The sequence below is a fragment of the Antechinus flavipes genome, chromosome 2 (assembly GCF_016432865.1).
Source record: "Antechinus flavipes isolate AdamAnt ecotype Samford, QLD, Australia chromosome 2, AdamAnt_v2, whole genome shotgun sequence".
NCBI lineage: Eukaryota > Metazoa > Chordata > Mammalia > Dasyuromorphia > Dasyuridae > Antechinus > Antechinus flavipes.
The window spans coordinates 620,994,130-621,019,971 of NC_067399.1; the positions used below are offsets into that span (position 1 = coordinate 620,994,130).

General features: G+C 36.6%; 1 protein-coding gene across 5 annotated transcripts in view; it reads right to left on the bottom strand.

Moving 5' to 3' along the window:
- Window positions 1–25,842, bottom strand: part of CPEB1 (cytoplasmic polyadenylation element binding protein 1) — a 74,953-nt gene that overhangs the window by 9,982 nt on the left and 39,129 nt on the right. For 3 of the 5 annotated variants that reach the window (XM_051981918.1, XM_051981916.1, XM_051981920.1), the window contains 5 exons: window positions 6,580–6,806; window positions 5,190–5,439; window positions 1,540–1,653; window positions 1,121–1,225; window positions 5–141 (listed from right to left, as the gene is read on the bottom strand). In XM_051981918.1, the coding sequence (XP_051837878.1) occupies window positions 5–141; window positions 1,121–1,225; window positions 1,540–1,653; window positions 5,190–5,439; window positions 6,580–6,806 (833 nt within the window). The remainder of the gene's footprint in view (window positions 1–4; window positions 142–1,120; window positions 1,226–1,539; window positions 1,654–5,189; window positions 5,440–6,579; window positions 6,807–25,842) is intronic. The other 2 variants (XM_051981919.1, XM_051981917.1) reach the window with 1 other exon arrangement.

A 25,842-nucleotide genomic window follows, 5' to 3' on the forward strand; every position in this document is an offset into this window, starting at 1 on the left:
TTACTTCCTTACAACGCATCCTGCGGCTGGACATCTTGAAGTAATATTCGCTCAGGCCATCTGGACTTAGTGGATCTTGGGAACAAGCTTGGAGCAGGGCACGCACAGATTTCTCCAGCTCAAACACCAAGTACACATACCCTGTTTAATGAGGGGAGGGGCAAATAGGGGGCCAAAAGTTAGTACATCCTTATATAATTTTGTCCTTGACCACATGACCTGAAACGCAGGCTATTTTGTTGTTGTTGTTATTGTTTTTTGCACAGCTCACTTGGAAGGGAATTATTTATGTTTAAATAAATACACATCTACTGCTATAATCTAAAATACCTTTCCTTGAGTAAGAACTATGCCTGTGCCAAGTACACATAATGCTTAGGTCAAAAAACAAAAAGAGATACTAGTTATGTCACCAACATATCTACAAATGAAAGGTTTGGCAACTTAGAAAAGTAACCATTAGAAAATGAAGTGCTATAACCGATCAGAAAAGATGGACATGTCTAAATCAAAGCAATCAAAGCATGAGGAAGACTAAGATAAATTTTAATTGGGTTCCAAAGAGGTTCATTAAAATCCTAATAAAGTCACTAAAATGCTCCTTTGTTTTCTTTGGTGAAGGTGAATGAGATAGAACCAACACCTGATTTCTATAGGGATGGAACTTCAGACAATTCCAGAATAGAACCCCCCCCTCCTCCCCCCCCCTCCCCCCGGACTCCTTAATCCTGATAACTCCAGAGGGAGCTCAGAATCAGGCCAGCCTCTGAAGAGAGCTACCTCATAACGAAACAAAAACGGCCAAAAAAAAAAAAAAATCTGGGAAAGTTCATCTCTAAGTAGAAAAGTTCCAATGGGCTGAGTTTCTTTTCAAATTCACAAAAGTGATCATTACAAATGTTTTGTTTTAAAGCTAGCATAAAGTGCAGCAATTCAGAATCCACATGAAAACAGAAAATAAAGCATGTGCTGGATCTGGCAGAGGTGACAGCTCAGGAGTCTGCACCCTGGAGTGCTCTCACCAAGTTAGCGGCATGCAGCTGTGACATCCCAGCATCCCTCAGTGTGGTCACATACCAGGGAGGGAAAAAAAAAAGGTGTCCTACCATGTCTTTATTACCTTTAGGCATATTACCTTTGGGAGGGCAGCGGGGGTGTTTGCCATCCTTACCAGGCCATTCCACACTCAAAGAGCCAAATACACGGAAGGTATTAATCAATCCAGCTGCAGAGAAAAAGGCAAGATGTATGGAGGCAGAGAGAAACAAATATTTTACAGGCAAAAATATTCTCTTCCTGAGCCCCTGAGAGATTGGCTACTTCTATCCCACAAAGAACCATTTTAGAAACTACACACCAGATTGGAGAGTTGGACCCTGGTGAGACTGTTCCTGTTCTGACTAGCATAAAACTAGGTATTTAACCTCCCTCTTATTTTCAATCCCCAAACAGCCTACCCTATACAGTGCAAATGCTAAAACTACTTATCCCATAATCTGAACATCTCAAACAAGGAGCAAACTGCTGGGACTAGCTCACCTTCCGTGATGTCCCAAGGAACTCCTCCTAAAAACACCTTACAGGAATAGATAGGGTTCTTGTAGTTTCGAGGAGGAAGCTGACCACTCCAGGTGCAAGTGGCTTCATTCACAGCTTCAAAAGATAAAAAGTAAGATGTCACAGAGTGAAATGTGACTAATCATGTATTGATTAGGGGGGTTTTAAATGATTTTTGCTCCATTCAGATTTAATAACTATTAAGGATTTATTTATTCTACCTAAATAATATGGCATTCGATTTGACAGGTATTTAACAAATACTACAAGATATACAAATTAACATATTGGAGAAGAAAAGTATGGGACAAAAATTGCCTTCAATCCCTGTCAAATAGATGATATGCTTATACTTAATATGAAACTAATGTTCCTTTGTTTATATACTATTGACTAAAAAATTGGAAACCGAAGGGGTACCTATCAATTGGGAAATGTCTGAACAAGTTGTGGTATATGATGGATGATTTCCAGAAAAAACTGGAAAGACTTATATGAACTGACACAAAGTAAAATAAGAACCAGGAGGACAATCATACACAATTCACAGAAAAATGGTACAAGGATCAACTGTGAATGATTTAGCTGTTCTTAACACCACAATGACCCAAAATAATCCAAAGGACCTGTAATTAAAAAAAAAATGCTATTCACCTCAAGAGAAAGAACTAATGGCATCTGAATACCTACAGAGGCAAATTATTTTTCACTTTATTTTTTGAGTTTTATTATACAAAAACACTAATATATAAATATTTTACATAATTACACATATACAACCTGTATCAGATTGCTTACTATCTCAGTAAGGGGATAGAGGAGGGGAGGGAAGAAAGAATAAAATTTAAAACTGCAAATCAAGAAAAAAAATCAAGTTTTTACATGTAACTGAAGAAAAGTGAAATTTAATATTTTAAAAATTAAAAAATAAAATTAATAATACCATTAGTAGTGTGAGTTTATTCTCACTGAAAAAGGCCTCATTGGCTTGGATAGGATTACCCATCCACGCCCAATCCAGCTTACAGAAAAACCTGAAGAGGAGACAAAGAAGGTGGGCCTACATAATGGTCTTAGTAATTTGAGTAGCAAAAGACAGCATTTTACCAAGAAAACTGTGAATTAAGATTTTTTTTTAATCAAAGAAAATATATTTTACACAATGCATAATTTTTCTACATCTACTTGTATTTTTCCCCCTTTTCAATCATATTTTACGAAGGCAGCTTGAACTCAAAACTCATACAATAACAAAATACCTACTTATAACATTTCTATAACAAGTTTTTTTTTCCCAATTAGAATCTGTGAGTTTTTAATGTTTTTTCTTGCCCCTGGACTAGTTAATATTATAATGTGTAAGTATGAATGAAGATGCTGCCAACAAAAGTTATATTCAATAACTTCATCCATGTGCAAATTACTCAACTAGTTCAGATGTATGAACTACCTAACCTAGAAACCTGACATCAATACGAAGAGATATTCATTCTTCCTTGGAGTTAATGTCAAAGTGAGACAATTAGATCCAACTAAGTCACAACTATCATAAAGAAAGCTTATTTAACTCTGAAAGAAATTAAACCTTTATCACTTTCTCAACTAATTCATTTTAAAATTTCTTTTAACCTTGATTTTTTTCTATCAAAAGTCTAAACTCCCACTCCACCTCAAAATGATCACCTAGTTGTAAAATGTTGAGATGTACTGCCTAAATAGTAAGGATGCAGCTTCTTTATTCCCATATTGTTCATACAGATATTAAGTTATATCTCCTTTTAGTCTCTACTCTTGGGTGCTGATTTTTTAGCCTTCCTTCTTTGGAATTTTTCTAGCATAATTCTATCTTTTCTAAGACCATATAAGTCTTTTACAGAATGATTTGCAAACACCTAAACCTACATTAAATACTTTTCTCCAAAGACCAAAATATACTAATGTGCTATTATAGCCATAAAGTTAGACTTCCAAGAAACATTTTAGAAAGCAAAATTTTGTCTATGCTTAAAAACAAAAATGCTGTGAGTAGATGAATTTAGAAGGTTGCTAAAAAGATCAAGAAATGGGGCAGGTCCTATTTTAAAACAGATTTCCAAAGATGAAAATTCTTCAAGTCAGAAAGATGGAATGAGAAGAAAATGTCATTTAAGTGGCATCAGCACAGAGGGAAGAGACTGGGATCTAGGAGTCAGGGCACCTGTCTTTTCTGGGGAAACCTGGGGCAAATTGATCTTACTTGTTTGAGTCTCAGTTTCTTGAACTATAAAAGTGAAGGGACTGGATGAAATGCTGTGAAGGGGCCCTTACAGCTCTAAAACTTTCAGAATAGAAAAGAACGGATGGAATAAGTGCATCTGGACTTGTTAAAACTTGGATTACAAGAATAAAATATATCACCATAGGATCATATATTTAGAACTAGAAGGGATCTTAATTAAGAAAAGGAGGCCCAGAAGAGTCAAGTCACTCAAGGTGACACAGATACCACGGACAAGCCTGGGATATAAGCTCAGCTCTCTCCAAAGCCTCCACTGCCTCAAGCCTAAGAGGCAAACTGAGGGAAATCACAAGTAAGCATGACTTTATACAGATCCAAGTAAGAAACCTTAGGCCTCAAAGATATTATAAAAGCCAAAAGTACTCAAAAATGATTTTGACATTCATAGATGGCAGGTTTAACACCAAGTTTGACTCTAAGGCACTCTATCTAGTTATGTACTTTGGCATTTTCGCATAGACAGATGCCTAGGCCATAGGGCACTGGGCTGCTATGGCCTTAAGTGTAACACAAGATTCTATGAATTATGAGATTTAAGCATTGGGGATATAAAGCCAAACAAATAGTCCTTGCCCTCAATAAGCTTATTTCCTATTCACTGTGATTTGGTCTAAAGGAAGTAGAATGTTTTTGGCTTGTTTCTAATAATCTCCTTGGTATGAAGCAATATTGATTTTGATAGCGCAGCATAGTGGGCAAATGTCTTCAGGGAATCTTTCTTATGTAGCCAAACAGGTTCACACTTCATCATCCACATGTATAGTTTTTTTTTTTAAAGCTTTTTTAAAGCTTTTTATTTACAAAACATATGCATGGGTAATTTTTCAACATTGACCCTTGCAAAGCCTTGTGTTCCAAATTACCCCCTCCTTCCTTGCTCCCCCCCACTTCCTCCCCTAGATGGCAGGCAGATAGTCCTAATACATGGTAAATATGTTAAAATATCACATGTATAGACTTATAACATGTTCTAATAGGATGTCAGCACTGGAAAAGCCTTAGAAGTCTTTATTCTTGTCCTGTTTGAAACTAGACAGAGTTTCATCTATTACTATTCTCTCCACACAACCCAGAGACATCATCCTCTAGTTCATTCACATCTGCTTGAAACTCTGCTAACACAAAAAACAGAGTCCACCAGTAAACTTTGTAATTTCACTGTGTATTCTTCTTCCGAATGATTTATAAGCACATTCAATAGGTTTGTCTCCTGGAAATGGACAGCTTGTACTCTTTCTGTAGAAAAGTCCTCTGCTTGGGGGCTCAGCTCAAGCTCCATTCAATTAACTAAGTGTTTAATATGGACTCTGTCAGACTTAGAGAGAAATTAAAAGTGATCAGACCCAGAGCTTACCTGCAGCTTGTCTATGGAGTCTGGCCTCCCTCTCAATACTGAAAGGATCCTCTGGAGCTTCTAACAGGTCCCAAGAAGGCCAAACTGATGCTCCCGGCCATCTCTTTGATGCACTGGTAGGAGAGGGAGTCACTGCAGCTAGAGCAGCCTGGTCTTGGTCCAGCCAGGACCCAACTCCCATCTTTAAAGGGTCTCTGGGACCAGCCCCAAGGGGCAGAAAGGGCAGAGGAGGGGAGATACGGAGGCTGGACTGCAAAAGAAAAAAATGGTCATGAAATAGGGTTTTAAGGAGGCCCCCCCCCAAAAAAAGAGAGAGAGATTTTTTAAAAAAGTATTTAGAAAATTTAACTTCCTAGCTCATATACCTCCACCTGACTAAAACCTGGGTTTTGTTGTTGTTCTGCCATTTCAGCTGTATGCAACTCTCTGTGAGTCCATTTGGGCAAAAATACTGGAGTGGTTTACCAGTTCTTTCTCCAGTTCATTTTACAGATGAGGAAACTGAGGCAAACAGGGTGAACTGAACTGTCCAAGGTTACACAGCTAGTAAATGTCTGAGGCCAGGTTTGAACTCAAAAAGATAAGTCTTCCTAACTCCATGCTGGACACTGTACAACTGTCCCCCACCCACCTGGGTTAAGCCCATATTAACCAATTTAAATAACAGATGACAGACCATATAAGCAATTCTGTCACCTTGAACTTAAAGAACAAGACAAACTTTAGGTAAACTCAAGTAACCTCTCTAAGCAAAAAAAATTGGGTTTTACCATTCCAGCAGGACAAATCTGAGCCTGTATTTTCTAATGAAGGGTGACACTAAAAACTGTCTATACAAATCAAGTTGATTTTAAAAATAGCCAACCTCCAAAGTATTCAGTTCTCATGCTCAGGAAGTTAGTCCTAAAACTACAAAAATTAGCAGGCCATCCTAAGAAAGACTGCTAATTAGAAAACTGCCATATTTCATCCCTGTGAGTTTTGATTAAGCATTTCTCCAAGGATAGTATCATGGACAGGACAAGCTTCAAAAGGCAGAGGCAAACTACAGGGAAGGATTCACCATTAACTACTCCTATTCTCAGTCCCCCACTTCAAAGTTTTCTACAACATTCAAGATGAATTACAGTCCATTTTCTTGATAATTTTCTGCCTCAAAGATGAGATATTTCTTGTCCATGAGTGGTAGACTCTGCAGTCTAATAGAATATATACAAGAGATCAAAACCATTTCTCAACTGTTCTCCTCTGTGCATATATCCCCCATCTTTCTGATATATCAAGCCAAGTTCCAAGTTCACCAAAAGATGAGACATCACTCCTGTACTAGAACCTTCACTTAGAACACTTCAGAGATCCCAATCACTTCTCTTGAAAGTAAGTTACGTACAATTAAATCCGAGAGATGATCTGATCCAGAGCTGAACCCGCTTGTATCCGAATCAGAGGGGCTGCTGGAACGAGAATCCAGGACAGGACGGGCATCCAGGCGGGATCCTCTCAGAGATGGTGTTGGAAACTTTTCTACCAAGTCAGAGTTAGTAGGGTCCAGGGGCAAAAAGCCCAGAGGAGGTTTTCCCAGTACATTTCCCAGTGGATTATTGAGCATGCTCAGTACTAGGTAGAAAATGAAAAAAACCAATTTAAGATCATGAAGTTTTTCTTCGGTCCTGGCTATTCCCTCCCTTTGAGAGATGCAGAACCAATATCTAATTGTCAGTATAAGACAAACCAAAATAACTTTTGTCTAAGTCTTGTGGAGCTTTTTTTTAGAAGACATGCAAAGGGGGCAGCTAGTTGGTATAGTGAATAGAGTACCAGTCCTGAAGTCTGGAGGACCAGAGTTCAAATCTGGCCTCAGACACTTAACACTTCCTAGCTGAGTGACCCTGGGCAAGTCACTTTAACCCCAATTGCCTCAGTAAAAATAAATAAAATAAGAACAAACAAAAAAAACCACCTAATCAAAGATCTTTATGTTCAGGAAAGGCTTTATCAAGAAACTAATAGCCCTTTAGAAAACAGATTCTACCATACAATTCCCCCTAGGACTTGGGCTATTCTGAGTTTTGGTTAAGTCCAATTCATAGCTATAGAAAGAGAGTGGCTAAATGACTGGCTCATGGTATTAAGGAGCAAATATAGGATTAAAACATAGGAACTCCAACTCTAAACCAAGTCTGTATCTGCCTTCACTGCTCAGGAGAATATCCAAATCCTGGCCACAAAGATTCATGTGGATTATTTCCAAAAGAATAAGCTGCCCAAGTTTTCACTATATAAAAATTCAGATCATGCTACAGTATATTATTCATTTATTTATGGAGTATTTATGTGTTAAGACAGTAAGTTTGGGATAAAAAAAATAGATGTGCTACTATTAGATCTGTATCCCAAAAGAGATAAAACACAAAAAAGGAAAAAAAGACCTATATATAGCAACTCTTTTCTAGAGGCAAAGAATTGGAAATTGGAAAAAGGAGATGCCCATCAATTGGGGAATGGCTGAACAAACTGTATGTAATTAATTTAGAATATTATTGTCCTATAAGAAATGATGAGAATATTCTCAGAAAAACCTGGAAAATCCTCCATGAGCTCAAGTAAAGTGAAATGTACTATGTACACAAAGTAACAGCAATATTGTGGAATGAGCAATAGTAAATAGCTTACCTATTTACAGCAATACAATGATCCAAGACAATTTCTGAAGGACTTATAAATGGCTATCCATCCCCCAGAAAAAGAATAAATTGAAGCAGGCTTTTTTGACTATATTTTCTTTCACATGACTTATGAAAATGTTTTGTGTGACTACACATGTACAATCAAATCACTTGCCTTATCAATGGAGGGGAGGATGTAAAAAGAATAAGGGAGAGACTAACTCAAGAGTTTTAAAAACAAATGTTAAAAATTGTTTTAAATGTAACTGGGAAAAATTAAGACATAACTAGAATTAATAAAAACATTAGAGAATTAAAGTTGATATATAATCAAATGTTAGGTCAGGTGTTCCTAATGTTTAATGTTATGGAAGAGAAATGAAGGAGGGCTAAAAGCAACAAGATTGTCAGGTCCAGATGAAATCTTACCATCCTTACCAAGGACAAGGATTCACTTAAAGTGCATACGCATGTTGACCAGATCCATAACACAGCATGTTAAGGACATGGGATGAGAAAACTGATCTCCCTGGGCCCTTATAAGAATATTCAGACATTTGTTGAAGTCAGGTCATAAAGAATGCTGAATGATCAACAAAAAGTTTAGAAATGATGTAAGAGGTCTCTTGATATGAGATCAGTTAGCGATTCTTAAGTGGGGAATGAGTAGCCTGGTAACAGAAAAGGGAATAGATTAGAGGGCAAAGACTAAAATACCAACTAGAAAGCTATTAATAGAAAACTCCTAGCAAAAGGTTAAGGGTTTAAACTATTTTGCCTACAGTTTAACTATCTTTGTGGGGAGGACAACTGTTAGCATCACTCACATGGCATTTACCTGTGTAAATGAACTATCATCTCTACTAATCTTGAAACTGATCATACTTTACAGTACTGTGTTTTCTGTAACTATTTATCAAATCAACTAAAATTTTTAAATTCTTCTTTCCTATTTCAAAATAATAAATAAGATATTATTGTGAGGGAAATTTGCCAACTACACTAGGATGTGGCCTTCCTGCAAAATGCTTATGAATGTGAATTATGTGTGTTCCCATGTCTATTAGATCTAAGAAGTGATGACTACTACTTTCCTTCAGTGACAGTTAAGAGCAATCCAAAGCAACCACTTCCAAGAAACATTTGATAAAGCCCTAGCATATACTTATGACTCAATTGGCAAGAGCTGGCAAGGGGCACAGTGCCACTAAGAGTCAAGTAGACCCTCCAAAGTCTTTGTATAATGAAGTCAGCTGTGCTATACTACTCCCTCTCAAACTGTAGTTCAAGAAATAACTGAATGTATACCAGGAGTCCTTATGGGGAATTAGGATGACTTCCCAAGGGACTATACTTTGAAAAGAAGGATGATACAACACAGGCTGCTTGGGGTTACCATAAAGCTGCACTGTATTAGAGCTGTGTCCAAACTATTTATTCTGGGGCAACAGGGGAAGCCTACTGCTGTGCCATGGAGAAACCAGATGAGTAGAAGTAATCAACAGTTTCAAACCTAGATCAACTTGTGAGAAATTTCTCACCAGCTTTCAAGTATCACACAATTTTGGCAAAATATTAAAGCCATAATTACACTTTCTTTATACTAAGCTCCTATACTAAGGAACTAAATTTGCTCAGCTTCCCTTGCCCTAAACCAGTTAGACTCAGGAAGAAGGAACCATATAAACATTTTCTTGTGTCTTAAGAATAAATCAGAAATGTATGTCTATGTTCTATTTAGTTCTAACCTCAAATTTGTTATGGACAGGCTCAGGTTCCTAGCAAATCCAGCTATAGTTAGTTTGCTCACACCATCTTTTCAAAGGTTAATGGAACAAAAAACTATTCAGGTGACATTCATTCTTTCATTCCCTACCAGGTTTGTCACAAAGACCAAAAGCAAACTCTGTAGCAAACAGCTGCTTCACTGAACCATGAAAAATATGGCTACAGTAAGATAAAGAAAAATCCCCTCTTAAAGAAAACCAATTAGCACATTTGTGTCATCTAGATTAGATGCATTTTTAGGACACCTGTTTCTATCTGGAGCTTATAAAGTAAGGAGGACTGTTGGGGTCTGGCACAGTTTTAGATCTTAAAATATTTAGTCCACCAGGAGTATGTCTTCATTCTCATTGATAAATGCATTCTGCAGTCCCATAGGCCTAAAACACTCTATTCCCTGCAGCACTTTGCACCTCCAAAGAACATTAGTATATGCAGGCACTGGCAGAGTATAAATTCTTATTAAGCTCCATCAAAAACTGGGATGAAGGAATTTGGCCAGAATGAGATAATCAACTGTCAACTTTATGAAAGTGCCTCCGAGTAGGAAAAATTCCAACAGCTATTCCTTTCTTACTTATTACTGGTAATGCTATAAAGGAGGCATGGACAGGTTACTCCTCATTATATCAAGCTGTAAGCAATCACTACTAGAACTCACCTGAAACCAAAAACCCTCCAGGAATCTCACTGTTTGGAGAGAATACTTTAATCCTAGATCACAATGTACCTTTACAAGAATCTCAAAATGAAAACTAAACAATTTAAAAGGAAGCCAAGTAAGCAGCTCTATCACAATGCTTGTTAAAAGCTGAAAATGTTTACCAGTCAAATAAATAAAAAGAAAAGAGGAATAATAGCCTTTTATAATAATAAAAACTCAGTCTACAATTCTAGCCAGCTTTCCTCAAAATTATAGGTCTGGAGAGGGATGCCACTGAAATAGAAAGGGAGGGGGGAAAGTAAGACATTTCATTTGAGATCTAGATGCCTCAACAGTAAAAAAAGCAAATTCAAAAATCATTCTTACTTTACATTTCTGGTTACAGAGAAGATAAGAATCATTTCAAGTAAGAAACTAATTATCAAAGCTGACAATAAGATATAGTAGTCCCAGATTAATATTCTATCGAAAGATATATAAGGAAAAAAGAGGACCTTTTCCTGAAGGAATTCCAGCTCATTTCCCCCTAACCCTAATTCCCCTAGCATCTATCCATATGTTGAAGCTCTATTTGATTCTTATCCCCCTCTGACATCTCATATGTCCAGTTAACCAAGTTTTCTAGATCCCATCTCAACCACAACTTTTTTTTTCTTTTTAAAAGTTTTTTATTTTCAAAACATATGCATAGATAAACACTGACCTTTACATAGTCTTGTGTTTCAGATTCCCCCCCTTCCTCCCACCCCCCCATATGGCAAGCAATCCAATATATATTAAACATATTAAAATATATGTTACATCCAATATGTATAAACATATTTATACAATTCTCTTTCTGCACAAAACAAGAAAAATCAGATCAAGAAGTGTTGGAATCCAACATTTGAACTCTAACAAAGAAGAAAAGTAAATGAGTAAGGAAACAAAATGCAAGCAAACAAAAACAAAGAGTGAGAATGTTATGTGTCAGTTCCCACAGTCCTTCTCTGGGTATAGATGGCTCTCTTCATCACAAGATCACTGGAACTGACATCAATCATTTCCGTTGTTGGAAAGAGCCACATCCATCAGAATTGATCACCCTATAATATTGATGTTGCTGTGTACAATGTTCTACTCACTTCATTTATCAGCTCATGTAAGTCTCTTCAGGCCTCTCTGAAATCATCCTGCTGATCATTTCTTACAGAACAGTAATATTCCATAACTTATTCGGCCATTCTCCAACTGATGGGCATCCACTCAGTTTCCAGCCACTATAAAACGGGCCGTCACAAACATTTTTTGCACATGTGGCTTTCTTTCCTTCCTTTAAAATTTCTTTAGGATATAGGCCCAATATAGAAACACTGCCAAGTCAAAGGGTATGCACAGTTTGATAATTTTTTGGCCATAGTTCCAAACTGCTCTCCAGAATGTTTGGATCTGTTCATAATTCCACTAACAATGTATTAGTGTCCCAATTTTCCCTCCAACATTCGTGTCCCATTTTCCCCACATCCCTTCCAACATTCATCATTATCTTTTCCTGTCATTTTAGCCAATCTGAGAGGCCTGTAGTGATATTTCAGCATTGTCTTAATTTGCATTTCTCTGATCCATAGTGATTTAGAACACCTTTTCACATGATATAGAAATTGTTTCAATTTCTTCATCTGAAAATTGTTCTTATTCTTTGACTGTTTATCAATTGGAGAATAGCTTGAATTCTTACAAATTTGAGTCAATTCTCTTTATATTTTAGATATGAGGCCTTTATCAGAATATTTAAATGTAAAATTTTTCCTAATTTATTACATTTCTTCTGATCTTGTCTGAATTAGTTTTGTTTATACCAAAACTTTTTTTTAACTTAATATAATCAAAATTATCTATTTGGTGTTCAATTATGAATTCCAATTCTTCTTTGGAGACAAATTCCTTCCTTCTCCACAGATCTGAGAGGTAAACTATCCTATGCATCTCTATGTCAAAATCATGAATCCATTTTAGTCTTATCTTGGTATGTGGTGTTAAGTGTGGGTAAATGTCTATTTTCTTCCATACTAGTTTCCAATTTTCCCCAAAAGTTTTTTGTCAAATAATGAGTTCTTATCCCAGAAGCTGGGACTTTGGGTTTGTCAAACACTAGATTGCTATAGTTAGTTGTTGACCATTTTGTCCTGTGAATCTAACCTATTCCACTGATCAACTACTCTGTTTCTTAGCCAGTACCCAAATGCTTTTGATGACTGATGCTTTATAATATAGTTTTAGGTCTGGCACAGTTAGGCCATCTTCACTGGCATTTTTTTCCACTAATTCCTTTGAAATTCTTGACCTTTTGTTCTTCATATGAACTTTGTTATTTTTTCTAGATCTGTAAAATAATTTCTTGAGATTTTATTTAACACGTCAGCCACAACTCTCAAATGCATCCCCTTCTTTCCACTTTGATTACTCTAATACAGTAACTCTCAAAGTAGTCTGGGGACCTCTGAGAGTCCCCGAGACCCTTTGATGTCTGCAAGTTCAAAACTATTTTCCTAATACTAAGTAATTTTAATTTATAATAGACTACGTAATCACATGCATTTATATATGTGTACATGTAAGTATTTATATAAAATATATATACACATACATACTGTATATAAAACACAAACAAAAATTCTTTGGAAAGTCCTCAATTTAATAATGTAAACATGTCTGGAGATCCTCTTTAGGCCATTTTTGAAAGGCTGAGCTAGTATATTCCCTAATCACCACCTATCAGGATCTCCCTCACAGATAATTAAACCTACACACTCTCCTCCTTCCAATCTACAGCCAAGATAATCTTAATACTGATCATGTAATTCCTCTCATTTATATTTACTGGATCCCTCCTGATTCCAGGTAGTGTTTCTGCCACATGCACTGAGAGCTCTGCAAAATACTCACCAGTACCACCTTTTCTCAATACTCTCCTCCATTCCTGACCTATTTGGATACCTCTCATTCCCACTTCTAGGTCTTGGCTCTCTGTTCCCAATGTATCAGGACCTACATTTCATGTTTGGTCTGTTCAAAGTCCTCCTCCTCAACTCACAAACCATTTCTTTCTGAAAGATGGCACTCGACTCCATAACTTTCCTTCCTTAGAACCCACACAGTATTTTGGGGGGCAACTTTATAATGAAATTATGTAATAACATATATCTTGTTTTTAAGTTGTATTCTTATAAATCCCTTTACTAGACTAAGCTCTTTGAGGGAAGAGAAATTTTATATGAAGTTTTCATTTCTCATGATTCAAGTCATCTTTTACACTTAGCTTCCAAAGTGAAAGTGACCTCTTTAAAGTTCAAGTCTGCTGGGATAAAAAGTGCTATCTGTACACAGAGAGAGAACTATGGAGACTGAATATGGATCAAAGAATAGTATTTTCACTTTTTGTTGTTGTTTTTCTTTGTGTTTTTTCCCCTTTTGGTCTGCTTTTTCTTGTGCAACATGACTAATAGGAAATATGTTTAGAAGAATTGCACATGTTTTAACATTTTTGATTGCTTGCTGTCTTGGGGAGGAGTGCGGGAAGAAAAAAAAATTTGGAACACAAGGTTTTGCAAGAGTGTATGTTGAAAATTTATCTTTGTATATATTTAAAATACTACTTTAAAAAAGAAATGTGCTGTGGTTAAAAAAAAATAAAGTTCAAGTACGACCATGTCATTCCCTTTACTCAAACTCCTATGGATCCTTATTGACTCCAAAATCAAATATAAAAACGTTTTCTGGCTTCTCAAGACCTTCTAAAGTCAATGAATTTTTTTGCACCCTACAACAAGATCTACCAACACTGACTACTTGCCAATATTCCTTTTTCCTTAAGTGCCTTTTCATTAGCTGTTCCCTCTCCCCATTCTCTTCACTTGAAGACCATAGACTACCTCTAAGACAGCTCAAATGCCATCCTTGCAGAAGAAGACATTTCCTGGTCCACTCTGGCTACTAGTGCCTTTGAGATTACCTCTCATTTGCCTCCTCTTCTCTCCTGCCTACCACATTTCAATGTGAACTCCCCTGAAGCAGCAATCATATTTTTGTCTTTCTTTTTTTAAATCTCTAACATTTAACTTGATGCCTAACACATAACAAGTACTTGTTGATGGCTGAACACGGCCTCAAAAATTTACTAGCTAAATGATCTTAGGCAAGTTTCAATCTCTCTGGGCCACTTCCTTCATCTGTAAAATGGGGCACTCCATTTATGAAGACAAATGAAATGATGGACTTAAAATACTTTAAATGCAGAGTACCTGTTCTGTGAAATGCTCTCAAATAAGGTTCCCTCCTGAATTTTTCCAGAGGGTTTCCATACTACAACCTTAAAATACTTCCTATAATACTATAAACCTCTGTAAAGATTCAAAGCAACAGAAGGCAAAGTAGTTTTGTAAGTACATGTAAAGTTCATGTATTCTGGAATTAACTGGCACCAGGACTTTTTTTTTTTAGTAGTAGCTGCCTGCCTTTGACCACATGAAAAAAAACTGGACATTATCCTAGAAACTAGCAATGCCCATCCCCCCCTAATCTTTCCATCTTCTTCAAAAAAACTGACGCCTTGTCCCTAAGTTCTTAGGAGACATCCATAGCCAAAAACTAACACTATCCTATAAACTTATCAACTTACCACAAAATATCCCATAAGCCAACAGATCCAGCCATAGTAGAGTTAATCTATTCAATAGAATAAGAATGCCTACAAAATCTACCAGGATAAAAGTGCCAACTGCTAAGGATCAGAACAAGAACAAGTTATAACAAAGGACCACAATGACCTAGGCAAAAAGTACTCAAATCTTTAGCTCTGAAACTTCATCACTGCACTGTTGCTTCAATTCACAACCTCTCTTAAAGTTCAAAATGTATCCCTTGCTCACACCAGCAAACTGGCTTCTCAGGACCAGAGGCAGAGAGAAGGAATAATGAGCAGTTCCAATACAAAAGATAGATACTTCAGTAGTGAAGGACCCCAACTGCTCAAGCTAAATACTACTCAGGGCTAAGAAGAAAACTCTTCTGGGTATATCAAAAAAGAAGCCATTTCTTAAAGGTAAGACCATGGCAAGCAAAGCAAGCTAACAAGAACCTGGCAGACATTTCTCTACCCAAAGGCTATCTCTCCATGATATATTTTCAATAGTAAACTATTCGGTTTTAGTAGAGATGATACAGATGTTCAAATCCCACAGCCATAAGACCAGCTCTCATGCATCAAATCAAAAGACAAAAAACTCAGCACAGCAACTACCAATCCTCATGTCTTTGGATCTGTACACCATCCTGCCTGAGCTTATCCTTTACCACTAAACCAACACCTGGAAAAGTAACACATTGAGTGTTTAGGTATTCAAATCTAAAATGAATGAGTTCACTAATTTTCTATGCAGTAAAAGTACAAAAGAACTTACAGTAGAAGTAACTAAGAAGATCTTAACCTAGAATTCATGAACTTATTTTAAATTTACATATGCATAAATGTATTTCTCATAACTATTTCAACATAATTTGTTTTCTTTATAATCTACACTTTTTTTTGCATTTAAAAACATTCTGAGCATCAGTCCATAGGCTTGAAACTGCCAAAGGGATCCATGATACACAGAAATCTAAGATTAAGAACCCCAACTACTGAGAGATGTAATAAGGAAATTTTGATAGAGGAAAAAAACTGGTAGTTTAAAAAAAAGTAGAAAATAGCTTGTTTCTGATGTTTGGGGGCAAGTTTTAAAGCTAGTAAAAGGAGACCAGGACTGTGGAAGGAATATTAATGGGAGAAAAAAAACAAAAACAAAAAACTAATTCACAATTTTGCTAAAAAGGCAGCCCTTCCTCATAGTATTTTTTCAGTTTGATCCTTTCAGGATTCTACTTTTCTTTATCCTTCCCCTCCATCCCGAACTATACAGTGATGGCAGACAGTCCTTTTTTTAGGTTTTACCCTTGGTAACATCTAACCACAACAACACAAGACTAGTAATAATGTTTCTGCAGTATCTAAACCTTTCATTGAATCTTCATCTTAAGTAATTCTCAACTTAAGGTCTGTAAGCCTGTTTTAAAAAAAAACATTTTGTTAATATAATTGGTTTATTTCATACTTCTATTTTATTCCTTTAAAAATCATTTTGAGAAGAACAGCCTTCAGACAGCCAAAGATATCCATGATACCAAAAAAAGTTAAGAGCCCTTGAGCTAAAAAATAGCTGCATCTTTTTTTCCTCATCAAATTTCAATTTCCCTCTAACCATACACCTTCTCATAATTTCTCTCCTTCCATGGAGAGTACCTTCTTTCCTTGAAATCATCCTTTGCTCTTCCTTCTGCCTCAATCCACAAGTGCAGTCACATTTTATCAGGTCTTACTGATTCTCCCTCCTACAAGTTTGGTCTTCGTATTCTTTTCTCCACTCAAAGAGCCACCATCTTAGCTCTGGCACTCAACACCACTTATCCATAGCAGCTTCAATGGGTCTTCTTACCTCAACTATATCTCCAATCACAGAATTATAAAAAGTGATAAAGTCTCAACTGACCGATTACTTAATTGCACAATAAACAATATCAATCTGTTTGCCATTTAAAGTCCTTCAACCCACTTCTAACCATTCTTTATGCATTACTTCCTTTAAGTCACTCTAACTTCAACCAAAGTATATGCTCTCCATTAACCAGTTCCCATCTCTATGTCTTTGCAGAGATATAATGGAATAACAATAAAAGCCTCAGAACCAGGAGGACCCAGGCACAAAATAACTAGTGAGCATTTTAAAGCTGACTTTACCCAGCATTTCAAAGTTTACATATCACTTTACAAATTATTATCTCCTTTGGTTCTCAATACTCTTAGGAGATAGGAGCTATCACCTGCATTTTGCAGAAGAGGAAAATAAGGCTAAGAGAGGGTCAGTGACTTACCCTGGATCACAGCTAGTGTGTCTGAGGAAGGTTTGTAACTCAGATCTTCCTGATCTAAGTCCCATATTCTGTACATTATTCTATCTAATTACCTCCAAAGGTCCAATTTTATCTGACATCTTGGCTTTGTAACTCTTGAAAATAGGATCATTAAACTTTATAGTGCTTTTAGGGCAACTCACAAAGACTAGAATAGAGATGGCAATATGAAATTTTCTCATTTGGGAAGGTCCTATCTCTATCCCATTCCTTTGCACAGTATGTCTCCCCTGCCCTCCAGCCCAGAATGTATGCCTTCCTTACTTCTGCCTCTTAAAATCCCTAATTTCCTTCAAAGTTCAGTTTGAATGCTACTCACCTACATGATCTGAGGCTGATGCCTTCCTGCTGAAACTACTCCCTCTTCTTCCTCCCCCCCCCCCCCAAGCTTGGATTCTAGGAAGGGAAATTGTGCATATAGCAATATGCAAAGCTTTCTGAATCCAGTGGCCCATTTCATCTTTGTATCCTTAGGGTCTAAACTAGTGCCTAGTAAGTTGGGAAGTTTTCACATGGTATGCCAATGTTAACTACTGCTAATAACAGAAATGATTATTTAGCTAGATGATGACTTCTTGCACAAGCACTTAGCTTTGTCAATTTTTCTGAGGCCACAAAGCTATTTCCCTGTTTGATGAATAAAAAAGAGGGAGAATTAGACTAAAGTTCTTCCCAATTCTATCCCCAATTATTAGTCACTGTCCTAGGGATAAAAAGACAGAAATGACAGCACCCTGCCTATAAGAAGCTTACACTTCATTGGCCTAGTCCTACATTTTATCACTCCAAGAACTCATCTGCCCAACCCAATGTTATAAAATGCTGATCCCATCTCAGATGCACTATCATATTTCACCATGGCATACTCTGCTGCTCTGCTCTACAATGTGGGTTTTCTAATAGTTATTAGTTAAGCATTACACCCAGTTGTTCACTGTCCTCCCAAAAATGTGTAAGATTTTCCAGCATCAGGACACAATATGGAAAGTTAGAGCTCCAGGACTCTGGTACTGGACAAAGTTTTGATAAAGAAGTGAATTGGCATGGTCATTCAGACACTTCACACTTAGAAAGAATTGCAAGTGATGCTCTTGCTAACACTCCAGAAACCCTTGCCACTCAACCATAACTCATTCTGTACTTGGTCCAATACAAAGCTTTTTACAGATGCCCACATTAAGTCCTTCATGACAACCATCTTCTTTTTTTACTACATTTTACTCCCCATAGCAGCTATTTAAAATATTTTACATAAACATCATTTGTACAATGTTATAAAATTTGAAAAACATTTCCAAATCACAACAATCCTAAAGTGTGTAGTACAATCATCTCCCCCTTCCACTTTGCAGATACAGAGACTGAGGCTCTCAGAGATATGTTCATGGTCATACAAGTAACACCGGACTCTACTGGAACATAGTTCTCTGGTTTCCATATTCATTTTGATATGTTCAATATGCCATAATACTTCAAAGCCCTAACACTATCCAAACCATGACTCTCCCTTTCCAGAAATCCCTTCCTCCTAACTCTAAAGATTACTTAATACTAAAAACTCCTTTTAAATTCCTTTCTCCAATTTCTCCTGCATCTTTCTTCATCCTTCCTTCCTTGTCTCAGCAGAGAGATGATCCCATATTTACCTCCTTCCACCCCAATCTCCTTCAGGAGCTCACTCTACAACATCTGATTTATACCTTCTTAGTAACTTGGAACTGATGAGTCAACCTTCCTCCCCCTTCCCCCAAGTTTAATGAGTATCTCTATGTAAATAACTCCCAATTTTATATATCCAGATCCATCCCCTATTGACCTTCAACTCTCAGATTTCCAATTGCCTACTAGACATTTCAAACTAAAATACTATAGAGGTATCTTAAACTCAACATGTTTAAGAAACTGAATATATATTTTTCCCAAACTCTCCCGTTTTCTAGCATTCCAATTGGTATCCTACCTCAGACCTCTTATCATTCCAGTCTACCTTACATGTTGCAGCCAAACAGAATATAAACTCACTGAGAGTAGGGATTATTTTTTAAATTTATATTACCAGTGCCTAGCATATATGGCACACAGTAGCCACTTGAAATAACACATTTATTACTTCCATTTCCAAGGTCTTAAAAAGATGCTTTGACTTTCACAAGCCTCTCCCCCCCCCCCCCCGCCTCAAAAAAGTCTGCCTTTGACCTTATGTACCCTAAGCAAAATTACTTTAATGACCAAATTCTTGAACTCAATGTTTCTATTTCAAGATCAACTCACCCTTAAAAATACTAAAACTGTTTTTGAAAATCAATGAATGTGGAGGTTTGTGTCTTTTTAGACACTGAAGATGGAAAGAATAAAGCTATATTGGGTTTCAAAGAAGAATGTGTGCAAACACTATATAAATATCAACATGATATTCTATTCCTCACTTTTTGCTTTGTGTTCCCAGACCACAGATAACTGAAATTTTTTTAAAATGATAACTAAAATGTTATCTTAATAGCATGCTTAGCATGGAGCCTGTGGCATAGGAAATGCTGACATAATATTAATTGAATGAATGGTTGTAGGATAGTACTGAAATACTTATAGTATGTAGCTAGAACAGCCCAAAGCCTATACCCCCCTTCATTTTATGGTTTAGATACAAATGATATTCAACATAGGGTTTTGAACTACTTGCTGTGGAAATGATGACTTATCTAATGTAGAACAAAGATACATGACAAAGCAATATGGCAAATATCACTTTGATAGGTAATAGAATCAAACAGAACCAAGTGGAATCCATCAAGATGTAACTGAATTGCATTTGAAATTCCCAATTACTGAGTTTAGTCTAAGAATATAGCAAAGACCAGATAAATGAAGAATGGCTGTTATCCAGAAAAGAACTTTGGAAGGACAACCTTTGGAAGGATTTTTGCCTCTGAGAATACTGACTTGGACCCAGAGGCAGGATAGATTGCCTTTGGAAAATCTGGTGATATTGTATGATATAAGTATTCAAAGAATTTAAGTTGAGATCTCCAATTGGCAAAGTGAAGTACACAGTAGTTACGAGCAGGCTGTATATATTACAAACAAGGAACTACACAGTAAAATGAATGTAGTGAATGCCCAAGAAATGTGTGATGAGAAAAAAAAAGTTAAGTCGGTCATATAATAAAAGGGATAATTAAAAAGGAACCCAGATATTTCAATAGTGATCACAGGATGTCAAGAAAACCTGAAGAAGGTCCCAGACTCAAATTTATGGAAAGACATGGTCAAAACTAAAAACAATGAAGAATGGTGGCAGAGTTTCAATTCATAATGAAATGACATTAATGACATTTGAGATCCATGTGAGCACTGCAAAAATCACCAGGATGCTTAAGTTCAAATTCTAGTTCTGCATTAGGGCAAAACCTCTAGGAGAAATTCTCATCTCTGTGCTTTAGTTTCCCACAAACAGTGGAAACTACCTCTAATAGAACCGAATTGTCAAGTTGTAAGGAAGACAGGAAAAAACAAATAAGGCAAGATTTTTCTAGCCAAAAGTAAAAGCAACATGGCATTAAAAAAAAGGTCATCCTACTTTGACCATGTTCATCCATGGTCAAATGCCCATGGAAGCCAAGCCTCTAGCACCAAACATATTGAAGTACAAGGCCTCATAAAGCAATCAGTGTTATTACTGCCTTCAAAGGTAACCAGAATCTATGTGCCAACAGGTGGTAATAAGGTGTGGTCCCAAGATTTTTTGTTAGGATTAGGCAGTAGGTACATCCTAATTCATATTAAATTTAGACATCTACATGAGTAAAAGGAAAAGGGTCTTGATTTCTTCCCTCTGAGGATGGAACCTTCATGATCCTGGCTTAAAAAGACCATTTCACAGAATCAGGGCCATACTGAATGGTACAATTTTGTGTTGAACACCATATAATAAAACCTTCTTTACCCTCTGACCTTGTCCTCATCACTTACAAAAAGGGATAGGAAAGCTTTACTTCTGGGGAGAAAAGCCACATTTCCAAGGTCTCCCTGATCCAGTTTCTGGATATGAAATATTCCATGCCAGATAAATTAGTCAGTGAAATTAGCAGGTCTCTCTCTTGCCATAGTAGGCAGGGAAATTCTACCACTGATAGATGTCACAGCTGCTACTCTTATAATCTCCTTAAGCCAAGCCAAGATTCTAAAGAAGCAGTGTTTGTTGGAAGAGTTGGTGAGTAATAAAATCTACAAGTACCCAAAGGTCTCATCACTACATTACCATTACAATTACAAACCATAGTAGAAAAGTCACTACATTCTAGAATCCTCATTAATTGCAAATGCTACTCAAGTCCTAGAAGTTCTCTCAAACTTATGCTAGAAAAGTCTATTCTAAATTCACAACTTAAATCTAATTTTTATAACTAAAAATCAGTTCACTATCTGATGAGACCAATGACAAGGAGACACTGTCACTATTGCAGAGGAACTGCTGTCCCTTGTTCATATTCAGCCTGTGCCTGGCAGGGGCTGCAGATACATCTCAGGCAAGTCGTGGTGAGCTAAGTGCCTAGAATGGGATTGCAGCTCATTAATACGATAGCACGAAGGCTGTGGGAGACCAAATCAGCAATAATATTTTTAGACTAATTGTTAACTTTCTCTACTTTCATCCTCCTTTGCCAGCTCCTGTGGATTTTACAGCTGAGTCACCACCGGAACTTTCTAATGCATTCCCCAGCAGCACAAAGCCACTAGTGTAGGGAGTGGCAGAATCAGGGTCACAGACAACAAATGCTCAAGTTTTTTTAGCCCACATCTCCCCAATCATTCAACGTACCACAATACTATGCCAACTCAAAGTTCACGTAGATAGATGGGAACCTGATTTAAAATGAACAGCAATAGAATACAATTTATTTTTTTTTAACCTCTAATCTAGTCCATTCCCTTCCCCCAACATTATTACTGCACAACATTCCTCATAAGGCCAATTCCTGGTTAGGATGCTTATTCTAAATCTAGGTAAGTGTCCTAGTAGGGGAATATTCTGGTACAAAATTGAGACCTTAAATCATTCACAGTGATTCCAGGCCTCAAGTGAGCATATTACCAAGGAGTTATTTATGTAATAATGTAGATAAAGCAACAAGAACATAGTTTCCCTTACTATTAAGAGAAAGGTCTAATAAAATAATGAAACAGTATAACCTATAATTTTATCCCAATACCTAAAAAGAGACAAGATCCAAAGCACGTCAGGAGATAGTTTTCTTTTCTTTTCTAATCAGATGAATGTAAGTGCCATATAGATAACACCATCACACAATATTAAAATTGGCCTAAATACATAACCAATATGTTTCTTTCCTCCAGTCTTAGGGCCTATTGTAAAACTGGTATCTTCCCCAAAAATTAATAAACCTGAATTTCTAATGCTGGGCTTTGACCCTGTTCTAACAGTCACTAATTTCCTCTAATATTTGCCTGAATACATAACTCACTCCTATCCTACACACTCCTCCCCATCCTAGCTTGGTTTCTTGTCTCTGTTAATATGTCTGATTCCACCCTAGCTAATTTTAAAAGTAATACTTCTAAATCCTAGCTCTTATAAATCTGTACTTCCTATCATTTATCCCAATAACTCACCTTACAGCTGCGCAATCATCCCCTAGAGTCTCCCAATTATCTTGTTACAAGGGCTTATTTTTCCTCTAAGTATAATCAAAGTTTGAAGCCATAAGGTCACTATTTCATTTTTTAAGGACAGTGTCCTAATCCCAAATACCCTCCCAATTATTGTTTTATTACAACAAGAGATATAAGCAACCTTAGCCAACACAGAAACAGATGATTTACCTCCTAAAGGATGAATTCTATCCCATCTAAATCATCCCTTCAAAATGCCCTAAGCCTTTCTTGAAGATAGCCACCATACTAAAGCAGCACACATTGCATTTCTGAACTTTAACTACAATAGGCCTCTAAATTCCTCATCCTACTTCCAACCCCCGAAGGCAAAAGTAGAATATTATCCTTCTACACTAGGGGCTTTTAACCTTAAACCATTTTGGCAGTCTGGTAAAGCCTATGAAAACCTCTTCTAAGAATAATAAATTCCTAAAGAAAAATAAAATATACAAGTTACAAAAGAAAATTATTATAATGAAAGTTATGACAATATTAAAAAAAAAAAAGAAAAAGCACAGGTCCTATATTACAGGGTCACCTAATTAACCTCTCATGTTCCTAGTTTGTAAGAGTTTGAAGACATTGTATTTTGCCCAAGGTCACAGATGAAGGACTCAAGATGAGGACTCAGATATCTCTGGTTTTAAGCCAGTGATCTTGCTACCACATAATTCCTTTAAAGGTTAAGCAAAAATGATTTCTATATGTCTAATAAATACATTTAAAATATAGTTTTAAAGTATTTTTTAATGTAAAAATCTTTCTTAGACCCTGGCTGTACAAATTGTAGATTTGGTTCTCAGGCCATAGTGTAGCAAACCCTACTTTAGGTCCTCCCACAATGAACATTATTTTAGGCACAGCAACTGGATATCCTCTTCTCAAGTGATTCAAGAGCATCATTAATGTCCCAAGTCACATTTAACATTTCTACACACAGAAAATGCTTCCCCACCATAAGCTAAGCTGACCCAGTGATATACAAAGGGAATTTTTCCATCCAGTTATAATCTGACATGATTATAACCCACCTGCCTTTGAAATGTAGGAATCAAATAAATAATGGTGACCATAACAGTTCAAGAAAGTTAATTATATTGATGTAAAAAACATATTCCATGTTAGTTATTTCTCCTCAGACCTTGAAATGAATAAGCACTCCAAAACACACATCTCAAAATTATAGGGGGGGAATTACTTATACCAAGAGTGACATTATCCAGAGCCCTGGATTCTAAGATGCTGCAGCAGATATTGATATAGGTTTCATTATTATTGGTTTCATGTGAAAGGCTACTTGGAAGAAACCAGAGCTGCAGCCTCAGCCAAGAGGAATGACAACTCAGCTCTTTCCTAGTTGGCTTCAACTGGCAGATACTAAGAAAACCTGATGCTGAGAGGACTACTGGATTGATTGATCAGAAGTTGGGACAGGTAGCAGAACCAAGAAGTTCATTTTTAGGTTCTTACAAAACACTTTTGATAAGAGATGCTGTCTCCTTTAATATCACAGGCTACTTTGATTTGAGAATTTTGAATTATATTTATTAGTTATTTCTATACCAGGCATAGGGATTACCAACCTGTCCAAATGCCAATTCCCCAGATGACAGTTCTATTGAACAATGCTCCATTACAAAAATAACTCTACTGCAAGAGAAAACATTAGTCTGAATCCTCAGTTTCTGTACTTCGTGGTTGAGCAAGGATGAACCTCTTTGGTTGAGAAAGGATGGGCCTCCAGAATGTCTCATTCCTTAAGGAGAGTGCTAATTTCAACTCAAACATAATGAACCAAAAAGATGCTTGTCAAAGGGTCAACATCTCTTTAGAGAGGTTTGCTTGTAATTGGAGTCTTCAAATTACTTTTATATGAAACTGGATAAATTCTACTAAGATGGACAGAAAATGTATACTATCATCTACTCAGTGATTATGACCAACTTCCTAAATATTAGTGTCCTAAGCAAAGCTCATCTATAACATCTGTAAGATAACTGAGTATATTCAAATAAGCTCTCCATTAGTCCCCACTCTTCACCCCCCCCAAAATGCTCCTATATGACTTAAATCAATCTTACTGGTGTTATTCAGAGCCTCAAGGTCTACCCAAAATAAGCCAACAAGGATGCAAAACTCCATCAATCCACACCAAGATTTGGATGACAGAATACTTGGTACATAGAAACAAAAGAGACATAGATCAAGGCGAGTTCACATGGACTTTGTAGAGATGACTAGAAATCCCATAGAAGCCAGTATCAGGGAGGTTCCTCTTAACAGATTTGAAATATCAAAAACAAAAACTCTCAGCTAAAACAGTCTTGTCTTTGAAGTTCGACTGCTTGACAGGACAATTTTTGATTCTCCTGAGTTTTAATAAATCAGGGATTGTCATACAAATAAAAAAATCTTTGGATGGCTTGGAAGAAAATGTGAGGAAGACTGATTAGACAAAATGTCTTAAATCCTTCTTTTTTAAAAAATAGCTTTTTATTTACAAGTTATATGCATGGGTAATTTTACAGCATTGACAATTACCAAACCTTTTGTTCCAATTTTTCCCCTCCTTCCTCCCACCCCTTCCCCTAGATGGCAGGATGACCAATACATGTCAAATATATTAAAGTATAAATAAAATCCCTTTTAGAACTAAGAGTCTAATACTAGATTTTTAAAAAAACCTTACTACATTTTAACTTCTTTTCTCAAAATGTCTAAATACTTGGGGTTAGAGAAAATAGTTAAACTTACTACAGAAGGAAGTTTGTCTCAAAGGACAAAGTCTCACATCACTGAACATAGCCTAAGCAAACAATCATGGCATTCTGGAATTTGTATATGCATAACTAAGACACTCAACTTCCTTGAAAAGTGCACT